At 44.4% G+C, this 12,259-nt stretch overlaps 2 protein-coding genes across 2 annotated transcripts; one reads left to right on the plus strand and one right to left on the minus strand.

Moving 5' to 3' along the window:
* Positions 1-6,057: 6,057 nt before the first annotated feature.
* LOC109893472 (ER lumen protein-retaining receptor 3) lies at positions 6,058-9,637 on the plus strand. Its single transcript, XM_020486702.2, has 5 exons — positions 6,058-6,482; positions 7,219-7,319; positions 7,409-7,567; positions 8,169-8,421; positions 8,514-9,637. The coding sequence occupies exons 1-5, from the start codon at positions 6,392-6,394 to the stop codon at positions 8,555-8,557; spliced, it is 648 nt and encodes a 215-aa protein (XP_020342291.1). The 5' UTR covers positions 6,058-6,391; the 3' UTR covers positions 8,558-9,637.
* On the minus strand, positions 8,843-11,989 carry LOC109891968 (GTPase IMAP family member 7). The gene is made up of 2 exons (XM_031827592.1): positions 11,581-11,989; positions 8,843-11,268 (listed from the first exon to the last, which is right to left on the minus strand). Exons 1-2 carry the CDS (start codon positions 11,639-11,641, stop codon positions 10,229-10,231), a joined length of 1,101 nt encoding a protein of 366 aa, XP_031683452.1. The 5' UTR covers positions 11,642-11,989; the 3' UTR covers positions 8,843-10,228.
* Positions 11,990-12,259: the final 270 nt, after the last annotated feature.

A 12,259-nucleotide genomic window follows, 5' to 3' on the forward strand; every position in this document is an offset into this window, starting at 1 on the left:
GTGCCATGATGTCCTTGAGGAGCAGATTCAATGCATGAGCAGCACAGCCAACGGGTGTGATGTGAGGGTAGGACAAGCAGCCTTCATGTTTGCAGCATTGTCTGTCAGCAGTGCAAATACCTTCTGTGGTCCAAGGTCATTGATGACTGCCTTCAGCACATCTGCAATGTAGAGACCGGTGTGTCTGTTGTCCCCTTGGTCTGTGTTCTTGTAGAATACTGGTTAAAGGGTGGAGATGATGTAGTTAATTATTCCTTACCCAAGAACATTTGACCAGCCATCAGAGATAATTGCAATACAGTCTGCCTTCTCTATGATTTTCTCTTCCAAAAAACATTGCCTGTGAGCATCAGAGGTGAACCAGTTGCATACACAGCTCGAGCAAGACATCCATCAGCCTTTCTCTGACTACGTTCCTCCATTAAGTTAAAAAAACGTTGTATTCCTGGAGGACCACGAGCTGTTGCTATCGATAAGGTATCTGATTCATCATTTTCACATCAAATCGCAGTAGAGGGACTTTTGTCAGAGGTTGCTTGTTGTGAGCGCTGAAGGAACTTTATGCACTTGGCCAGATGATTCTGCATCTTTGTTGCATTCTTCACATAGGGTTTGGCACAGTATTTGCAAATGTACATAACTTTTCCTTCTACATTAGCTGCAGCGAAATGTCTCCACACATCAGATAGTGCCCATGGCATTTTCCTGTAAAGATTAGAAAAGCAGTTAGGTTAAACAACTCCTTTGTAAGATAAATGTTTTAAAATGAAACATGTATGGAAACAGGTGAATTAACACTCCTCAGTTAGCAAGCTCAAGCAAGCTAAAACCCACATGGTAGCAAAAACTAACTAGCAGAAATTGCTAACAAGTTAGAAATGATTTAAACACATATCTATCTTCAGAGTTAATTCTGTTAGGTTACCTAAACTGGGATATGCTTAACACCCCGGCAGTCCTACAATATGAGCTAGATGCCCTCAATCTCACACAAATTATCAAGGAACCAACCAGGTACAACCCAAAATCCGTAAACATGGGCACGCTCATAGATATTATCCTGACCAACTTGCCATCTCAAATACACTTCTGCTGTTTTCAATCAGGATCTCAGAAATCACTGCCTCATTGCCTGCATTCGCTATGGGTCTGCGGTCAAACGACCACCCCTCATCACTGTCAAACGCTCCCTAAAACACTTCTGCGAGCAGGCCTTTCTAATCGACCTGGCCCGGGTATCCTGGAAGGATATTGACCTCATCCAGTCAGTAGAGGATGCCTAGTCATTCTTTAAAATTAATTTCCTCACCATCTTAAATAAGCATTCCCCTTTCAAAAAATGTAGAACTAAGAACAGATATAGCTCTTGGTTCACTCCAGACCTGACTGCCCTCTACCAGCACAAAAACATCCTGTGGCGGACTGTACTAGCATCGAATAGTCCCCGATATGCAACTTTTCAGGGAAGTCAGGAACCAATACACACAGTCAGTCAGGAAAGCAAAGGCTAGCTTTTTCAAACAGAAATTTGCATCCTGTAGCTCTAACTCCAAAAGGTTTTGGGACACGGTAAAGTCCATGGAGAATAAGAGCACCTCCTCCCAGCTGCCCACTGCATTGAAGCTAGGAAACACTGTTGCCACCGATAAATCCACGATAATCGATCATTTCAGTAAGCATTTCTCTACGGCTGCCCATGCTTTCCTCCTGGCTACCCCAAACCCGGCCAACAGCTCCGTATCCCCCGCAGCTACTTGCCCAAACCTCCCCAGCCTCTCCTTCACCCAAATCCAGATAGCAGATGTTCTGAAAGAGCTGTAAACCTGTACCCGTACAAATCAGCTGGGCTAGACAATCTGGACCCTCTCTAATCTGGACCCTCTCTAATCTGGACCCTCTCTGGACTCTCTCTTAATAAATTATCCGCCGCCATTGTCGCAACCCCTATTACCAGTCTGTTCAACCTCTCTTTCGTATCGTCCGAGATCCCTAAAGATTGGAAAGCTGCCGCGGTCATCCCCCTCTTCAAAGGGGGTGACACTCTAGACCCAAACTGTTCCAGACCTATATCCATCCTGCCCTGCCTTTCTAAAGTCTTCGAAAGCCAAGTTAATTAACAGATCACTGACCATTTCGGATCCCACCGTACCTTCTCCGCTGTGCAATCCGGTTTCCGAGCTGGTCATGGGTGCACCTCAGCCACGCTCAAGGTATTAAACAATATTAGAACCGCCATCGATAAAAGACAGTACTGTGCAGCCGTCTTCATCAACCTGGCCAAGGCTTTCGACTCTGTCAATCACCGTATTCTTATCGGCAGACTCAACAGCCTTGGTTTCTCAAATGACTGCCTCACCTGGTTCACCAACTACTTCTCAGATATAGTTCAGTGTGTCAAATCGGAGGCCCTGTTGTCTGGACCTCTGGTAGTCTCTATGGGGGTACCACAGGGTTAAATTCTCAGGCCGACTCTTTTCTCTGTATATATGAACGATGTCGCTCTTGCTGTGAGTGACTCCCTGATCCACCTCTACGCAGACGACACCATTCTGTATACATCTGGCCCTTCTTTGGACATTGTGTTAACAAATCTCCAAAATAGCTTCAATGCCATACAACACACTCCTTCCATGGCCTCCAACTGCTCTTAAATGCTAATAAAATTAAATGCATGCTTTTCAACCGATCGCTACCCGCACCCGCCCGCCCGCCTAGCATCACTACTCTGGACTGTTCTGACTTAGAATATGTGGACAACTACAAATACCTAGGTGTCTGGCTAGACTGTAAACTCTCCTTCCAGACTCATATTAAACATCTCCAATCCAAAATTTTATTTAGAATCGGTTTCCTATTTCGCAACAAAGCCACCTTCACTCACGCCGCCTAACATACCCTTGTAAAACTGACTATCCTACCGATCCTCGACTTCGGCGATGTAACTTACAAAATAGCCTACAACACTCTACTCAGCAAACTGGATGCAGTCTATCTCAGTGCCATCCGTTTTGTCACCAAAGCCCCATATGCCACCCACCACTGCGACCTGTATGCTCTCGTCGGCTGGCCCTTGCTACAGACCCACTGGCTCCAGGTCATCTATAAGTAGGTAAAGTAGGTAAAGCTAGGTAAAGCTCCGCCTTATCTCAGCTCACTGGTCACCATAACAACACCCACCCGTAGCACGCTCTCCAGCAGGTATATCTCACTGGTCATCCCCAAAGCCAAGACCTTTCCTTCCAGTTCTCTGCTGCCAATGACTGGAACAAATTGCAAAAATCGCTGAACATCACTAACTTTAAACATCAGCTATCTGAGCAACTAACCGTTCGCTGCAGCTGTACAGAGCCCATCTGTAAATAGCCCGTCCAATCTACCTTGTGTTTGTGCATGTGCACCACGTAGTCACGTTTAGTTGTTCGTTTATTGATATATTTTGTTTTGTTTAAGTTTCTCTTTAAATTAAATATGTGGAACTCAACATCCGCTGCGCTTTGGTCCCTTTCTTACAACAGCCGTGACAGAATATCCCACCAAAAGAGGACCAAGCAACGTATCCACGAGATAAAGGAGTTTTGGACATGGGAAGAAGTGATGGGTGGATGCGAGACCCTTCCTTGGTGGCAGATGGAAGGTAATAATGGAGGACAGCGTCCACAGAAAGCGGGTCATCAATCCGGTGCCATATGTGATGGCTCCACGCACCAGATCTCCAGTGCGCCTCCTCAGCCCGGTATGTCCTGTGCCAGTTCCTCTCATTCTTCATGAGGAGCGTGTTGTCAGTCCGCTGCCAAAGAAACCACAAGATTCTATGGGGGGGGGGACACATGGAGCTGGCGGTCGAGCAGCGGAGAGTGCCAGAGCCTGTGTGGGAGTCGGAGGAGGAATTCGATGAAAGACTCCGGAGAAAGGTGGTAGCAATGAGAATGCTGCAGCACACTCGTCCTGAAGTGCGTGTCCCCAGTCCGGTACGTCCTGTACCGGCTCCACGCACCACGCACCATCCAGCGATGGTCCACAGTCCGGAACCTCCGGCGACGGTCCACGGTCCGGAACCTCTTGCGCCAGTCCACGGTCCGGAACCTCCTGCGACGGTCCATGGTCCGTAACCTCTTGCGACGGTCCACAGTCTGGAACCTCCTGCGACGGTCCACGGTCCGGAGCTTCCAGGAAAGGTGTCCAGTCCAGCTCCAGGGCAGGAGCCTTCCTCTGCGCCAGTGCCCAGTCCAGGCACGGCGGCAAGCCCAGCTTCATGCTAGGAGCCTTCTTCTGCGCCGATGCCCAGCCCAGGCACGGCGTCCAACCCAGCTCCAGTGCCGTCTGGGGGGGGGGCTACGACCCGCACCGGAGCCGCCACCAACACTAGTCACCCCCCCTAACCCCCCCACTGTCATGCCCTGACCATAGAGAGCCCTTGTTTCTCTATGGTGTAGTAAGTCAGGGCGTGACTAGGGGGTATTCTAGTTTATAATTTCTATGTTGTCTTCTAGTTTATATTTTCTATATTGGTGTTTTGTATGATTCCCAATTAGAGGCATCTGGTAATCGTTGTCTCTAATTGGGGATCATATTTAAGTAGCTATTTTTCCCACCTGTGTTTGTGGGATATTGTTTTGTGTTTGTGCACCACGTATTCATGTTTAGTTGTTCTTTATTGATATTGTAATGACCTGACTAGATCATAAAGGAACAATTGTCCAGACTGAGGCCTGAGTTTACGAATTGACGGTTTATTAACCCAACTTTACACAGGCTACTGTTTGGCCGTAGCCCACCTCAAATAAATGAAAGATACCCTACAAACCAACCGTGAGCTTCTCTTGTGAAGGCCAGACGTAAGAGAGAGAACAATGGCTAAACCTGGTCTTAAATGTCAATGCTCCATCCCCCTGCCAATCCCCCTCCGCCAACCCCCCGGATGCCTGGCATCAGAACATTCCAGGCATTCCCGTGATTGGCAGATAGCAGGTTGATTGGCATGTCGGACCCCGCAAACACTGGTAAGTACAACACAACTCACTAATAGCCTAACACATAATACACAGCTGTCTGTGCGGGTCGCTACAATATATTTTGTTTTGATTTAAGTTTCTCTTTGAATTAAATATGTGGAACTCAACATCCGCTGCGCCTTGGTCCCATTCTTACGACAGCCGTGACAGTGTAACTCTGTGTTTGTGTTGCACTGCTTTGCTTTATCTTGGCCAGGTCGCAGTTGTAAATGAGAACTTGTTCTCAACTGGCCTACCTGGTTAAATAAAGGTGAAATTAAAAATTTAAAAATCAAAACTTTGCTGTAGGCTACTATTTACTAGTTTTAAAAAAATCATGCATGTCATATAAAATATATTCACCCCACCCAGTACTGTAATGAAAACTTACCAGAAAGCATGTAGTCCTTGGCTCAGACAGTGTAGTAATGTGGGCTCAATAGCATGCCATTCCTGTCCAAGATCTTGAGAATCAGCTGTACATGTGATGGAAGAATGCAGAGGGTTGCAATTCCATTGAATTGGGGATAGTTTAACCAAAATATGTCACAAGACCTATAATTTTTTATTTTATTTATTTATTTTATTATTAATTGCCTTATGTGTATCCCACAAAAAAAGGTTCACTGTTATAAGCTAACTTTTTAAATGAATTTTAGCTAAATGTATTAGTTAGGACACAGTAGGCTAAACTATATGCCAGGATTCTTCTTAACTGGTGAACAAGACTATTAAGCCAAAAACATAATGGTAACCGCAGCCAACACTTTAAAGTATGAACTACTTTCATTGAATTAACTACTTAAATTGAAGCAGATGGGGTACCTTATATAAACATGAATTTCACAAGCATTTAGGCCTACAATCATTAATGATGGAGTTATTGTCCACAACCAATACTACATAATAATGTCGTTTTATATCGAGAGATAGTCCTGTAAAATAAACTATTTACTTACTGCCATTTGTCTCCATCTGCTGTTGAAGAAGTTCACATACGGACTATTTCTTAGTGACAGCCCACTTCAGTGACATGGTCATGCTTTCACGCCCCAGTCTGGCTGTAATTTGAGCGCCAGAGGCAATACGGATTTTGCAGAAACTGGCAGCCACGTCACCGCCACAGGTCTGACAAACTTTCCCAGCCCTTTGCGCAAAGTGCTGCAGAGGAATCCCTGTGCAGAATATCTAGAATGAGCATTTATGAGCATTTGTAGTGATTTCCAAAGAACAAGAGCACATAACATTTGGGAACATTGGAGTTTTATATTTTTTTTAGAGGAGTATCATTTTACATACGTTATTGTTTTGACATCGCTTGAAGACTACATTGAGGCCTCATTCTTACAGACTTGTACCAATATTTCGGCTCTTTCTTTTTGGAATACCAGCACTGCACTATGAATATCTTCCGTCTAGCCGGTGACGTGTCACATATCGTTGCTATCATCATTCTATTAGTGAAGATATGGAGGTCCAAATCCTGTGCTGGTATGTTGACAGTGGGATTATTTCATATGCACTTGTTTACAGGGAAGTCTAGCTGTTAATGATTTATTGACTTGCTCATTCAGAGGCCTAATATCTGTTTAACAAACTTGGGGACACATTGCCTGACGACTCAAACCTCTATGTTCGCTAAATAGGCCTACTTCGTTTTTGAGAAGAAACTAACATCCGTGGTAGCCAGGCAAGTAATGCATCTGGCCATCTCAGTTGGGTAGTTGACCTCACACTCCTAGTACTGGTCCGAAAAACTCACGTCATGTCATGCACTCAGCAGTTCATTTGTTACTTTGTTGCAACAATGACTACAATTCGTTAGAGAGTAAATCAATTTGTCTTGTCTACTTCGACGCACAAGAATGTTACGTGGCAAAGAGTTCAGTCTAACCATATTTGCTTAGGGAGTCGCACCCTGGTCTGCATCCTACCTCAGATATCCGCATTGATGATGTTTTGTAATCCCCAGGTCATGAAATTAAATTGTTGCATATTTTTTATTTAACTAGGCAAGTCAGTTGAGAACAAATTCGTGTTTACAATGACGGCCTAGGAACAGTGGGATAACTGCCTTATTCGGGGTCAGAACGATAAAAAATTTTTTTTTACCTTGTCAGCTCAGGGATTCGCTCTAGCAACCTTTCCGTTACTGGCCCAACGCTCTAACCACTAGGCTACCTGCTGCCCCATACGTGAGATTAATGACTGTTGTGTGTTTCTGCAGGTATTTCTGGGAAGTCTCAGGTGCTTTTTGCATTAGTCTTCACTACAAGATACTTGGACCTCTTCACGAGTGTAATCTCCATCTACAACACAGTTATGAAGGTGAGGTAGACAATAGTATCCTACAAAGAAGCCAGCCAATCAATGATTTGTGTTCTAACCTAAACACCTTCCCTGTCTTGTGTGCTCAGGTGGTGTTCCTGGCTTTGGCATATGCCACTGTGTACCTGATCTACATGCGCTTCAGGAGCACCTTCAACTCAGAGAGTGACTCATTCCGTGTTGAGTTCCTACTTGTGCCTGTGGCTGGGCTTTCCTTCCTGGAAAACTATGCATTTGCCCCCTTGGAGGTAAATGTGCCAGGTTCAATACTTACTGAACATAAAGTGTCTTAACAGGGCGTTGGGCCACCACAAGCCGCCAGAACTGTTAAATGCGCCTCGGCATAGATTCTACAAGTGTCTGGAACTCTATTCTTCCACAATAAATTCTGTCATTTGTTGTTTTGTCGATGGTGGTGGAAAATGCATCTCAGGCGCCACTCCAGAATCTCTCATAAGTGTTCAATTGTGTTGCGATCTGGTGACTGAGACACACACACCTTTTAAACCGCTACTCAAGTCATTGAGAGCTCTTCTAGCCATGATAGCCAAAATAATGGGCAACTGGGCATTTTTATACATGACCCTAAGCATGAGGAGATGGCTAATAGCCCCGGCTTTCAAAATACTTTGTATCCCTCATTTACTCAAGCATTTCCTTTATTTTGTTAGTTACCTATATCATTGAACCTATATCATTTAACCTATATCATTGAACCTATATCATTTAATTAGCTATTCTATCACATCATGGTATAGATAATGTAAATGAGGGGCAACTAAAACCCCAAATATTTGCTTTTGTGGAATATTGGCCTAGAAGGCTCAACTGCATATCTTTGGTGCACAGATCCTGTGGACCTTCTCCATCTACTTGGAGTCGGTGGCCATCTTGCCCCAGCTCTTCATGATCACCAAGACCGGCGAGGCAGAGTCCATCACCACCCACTACCTGTTCTTCCTGGGTCTCTACCGAGCCCTGTACCTGGCCAACTGGGTGTGGCGCTACCACACCGAGGGCTTCTTTGACCAGATTGCTGTGGTGTCCGGTGTGGTACAGACGATTTTCTACTGTGACTTCTTCTACCTTTACGTTACCAGGGGTAAGTATGAACCAGGGAGGGATTTTGACTTTGTATTGTATTTCTAGTACATATTTCATCCCCTTTCCCTCTTTGCCTTTGTCCCTCTCCAGTGCTCAGAGGAAGTGGAAAGATGTCTCTGCCCATGCCCATCTAAAGAGAGTCAGTGCTGTTTTAAGCGACAGTTGAGCAGTTCAGTAACTGAAAGCACCTCTGCCCTCCAATCATACTTAGTAATGGACTACAGTCTGCAGTGTCACAGTACCCCCCTGTTTACCCTGGGGGGTATATACTGTACCCAGAGGGCAACTGTCGTGTTGTTGGTACCTGGTGTGTTTGTTGGTGTGCTTTTCCCTAGACTAAAATGACCAAAGAACGTTGTCCTATGTTTGTGTGCAGGAGTGTGTGGAACTGAATGTTAATGGGAATTGAGTAAATTGAATACTGTGGGAATTTTCTTTTTTATTATACTTTTTTTCATGGAGGCAGATATTGTCCCTCTTCAATTAGTCCAATGGAGTTTGTGCCTTATTTTTCCTTTTCTAGTAAATGGCATATTTTGAATGTCTTATTACATCAGAATGGTGTAAACATTGTATATATGTGAGACATTTGTTCTGCTTTCCTGTCTTTTTACAATTTCTACATATAACAGTGACCAACCTTCAAGGCTTCCATTGTTTCACCAAGCAGAGTTCATTGGGAGTCTTGTATTTAGGCTGCTATGGGTGATATTTGCCATCCTCGTCGAGAGTTGTGCTATGTTATTCTCTTTATGATAATAAGTCCATGGAGATGCCATACAGAACGCACTGTCATGTATGTAACTCTTATATCCGTCCACTTCTTGACTGAACCAAGGTTCTTCTTAAATACGTTATATTCTGTACTTTGATTTTTACCAGTCATTTCCATTCCTTTAATATTATTGCATTTCATTAAGCAGAACGAATACACATTTGTGTGATGTCACAGTTCAAACGAAATATATTTTCTATGCGATGAGGCATCAACCGTTATTTCTCACTAACTAGAGTTCATTCATATCTCAACATTTATTGACTACATTTTTAGAACAGGATTACAATGGCAAATGCAGATTAATGCTTCAACAAAATGGAAAGGTACTTACACTAAGTGTCTTGGTACTACTAAATGTGTATGTGTGCCAAACTTTTACAGCTGTGGCACCCATGTTGTAATGATCAACATTTTAATACAAAGAACCTTCACCATTTGTAAATCAGGTCCGTAAAAGGTATATTTACTGGTTCTTCGTGTTGATGACTTTAAATTGTTTCATCACACTAGGATGTTTACTCCTGCATACTCACACTAGCGATTTGCACCATTTAAAAAAATTCACAGCACACTTGACTTTTCAATATTCAGTATTCAATAATGAATGCCTGTTTACTCCCGTGGCACTATGACAACCTGGTCAAAAATAATCACTTCCTCAACTGTCAGGGCTGGGCTTCTACTAAGGATGATGGTGACAGTTCCATTACACTGGTATTACACTGCATTTTGTATTCTATCGACTCTTATTCACTTTCTGATCATTTACCTCCGTGTGTTAGTGCATTAATAGCTTCATCAACTATGACTGTCAATGGAAGAAAGTGCATCGGCGCTCTTTAGCAAGCCTGCCTTATGAAGTCATTGTGATGATTTTTCAGGGAACACATTTGAGTGATAAATAAGTGTGTAAAAACTAATTTGCACTTCAGAGACAGAAAAAATATACTGGTTATTTAAGAACCTCATCTTCTACCTGATAACCCAGCACCATACAGTGAATAATAGTGGATATTAAAAGTCCCCGTCAGTGTAGGAGAGTTTTGCGGTGTTTGTAAAGCACTTTACTTCCCTCTCTCACAGCTCCTCCCACCACTTTGGCAGCTGATGTGATTGACAGCGGTGTGGTAGCCAAAGCTGCTGCCCTCTCTATCGCCTTAACCTTTTTCACTGCTTTCCCTTTCCCTTTGCTTGTTACTCCAGCTCCCTCTGCCGCCCCCTTCCCCAGGGCAGACACCAGCTCACACCAGAACAACTTCTCTGCCTTCTTTCTGGCTGCCTCTTCCTCTCTTCTCCTCTCCTCCTCTTCCCTCCTTTTCATTCTCTCTGCCTCCGGTCCCTGAGGCTCTGGCCCTGTCTTCACCCCATCCTCCTCCTGCTTCAATGGAGTCATCTTTCTCTCTCCCAGAGTTCCTTCCTGCACTTCTCTGATGGCTCTCTCGGCCTCCTGGTACATCTCGTTGGTGTAGAAGCCACCTCCGTTCTGCGTCACCATCTTGTCTATCTTCTCCAGGAGCTCTGTGACCTGAGTGCAGTCTGTTATCTTGTTGCTGTTGTTAAAGACATGGTAGCCCCCCTGACATCTACTCACAAACTCCTGGAGCTCCTGGCTCTCCTTCAGGAAGTCTTCCATGCTTTTTCCCTGTAGATGGTCACCCCAGGTGAACAGTACTACTGTGTATCTGAGGACTCCTGGTCCAAAAGTGGCCTTCACCCACTCCAGGGCATCCCGCTCCTCCTGAGTGAACCTGCCAGGCTGAAGGGTCACCAGGAAGGAGTGGGGGCCAGGGGCGGACAGCACCACACAGCGTCCTGCCTCAGCTGTCACCTCCTGAGGGGAGAGGCGCGTGTCGAAGAACCCTGGGGTGTCGACCACAGTGAGGTTCCTCCCAGCCACAGCTCCACTCTGTCTGTCACACTGACCAGTTACAGAACATGAAGAGATGTCCACCCGGAATGCCTGCCTCCCTAGGATGGTGTTACCAGAAGAGCTTCTCCCTGCGCCTGTCTTCCCCACCAGTACCATCCTCAGCGCCCCACTGTCAGGCTCCGGTGATGCTTCACATGCTGTGACACAAATTACAGTCATTTATACTGACCTAACCAATCTAAAAGTGTAACCTACCTTGAAATTACTATCGGACATAGGCCTACTGTTGTCCTATTATCACCCATATAATATGTAGGTCTATTATATTTATAATGGTTGGGGGCTGAGATGTATTTAGCCTACATTACAGATTTCTGAGTGCTGCTGTTTATTTTCGGTGGAAGCTGTTAAAAAATGCTATACAAACGCCATATTTTTTGATGCGCAATGGAAAATCTACCTGCTAGCAACAACGACAGTAGGCTATTACTGTTTCAATAGTCTCTCACCCAGATTCGAGGCAGCACATTCCAATGACGCCATCTCCACTGTCCCACGTGAGTTAGCCATGGCGAAAACGGCTGCAACTATGGATTATCCGTGGAAAACCTAATATGCACTTAAATAAGAGGGTCCTGTCTTCGGTTACGTTACTTGCATATATTACCAGCACCTCCTCATTGAGAAATTAAATATATTTGTATCCATGTCCTTTTCCTTTTCACCCGTTTACATGCCGTATCTACGATGCAATGCTGCAGAGTCAGACCATGATGTCATTGTGATAATGCGCATGTAACAGTATAGCTTCCGTCCCTCTCCTCCGCACACGCGACCAGTCTGCGCTGCCTAACTGAGACTGTAAGCTTACCTGTGGTCAGTTCTTTGATCCTACACTATCAACTTGCCGTTCATGCTTACATTTTGTTTTTCGCATATAGGGTGAATTCGGAAAGTGTGGGACGTCATATAAACTGGGACAGCTTTGTCCTGACGTGTTTATTTCTTGGTCTGACAAAACTATTATTACTAAACTATTATTACTAAACTATTACTACTAAACTATTATTACTAAACTATTACTACTAAACTATTATTACTAAACTATCATTACTAGACTATTATTAATAAACTATCATTACTAAACTACTAGGCACTTGCAGAGAAATCAAATTATCGAAATCATAT

Source organism: Oncorhynchus kisutch, linkage group LG6, assembly GCF_002021735.2.
Source record: "Oncorhynchus kisutch isolate 150728-3 linkage group LG6, Okis_V2, whole genome shotgun sequence".
Classification (NCBI taxonomy): Eukaryota; Metazoa; Chordata; class Actinopteri; order Salmoniformes; family Salmonidae; genus Oncorhynchus; species Oncorhynchus kisutch.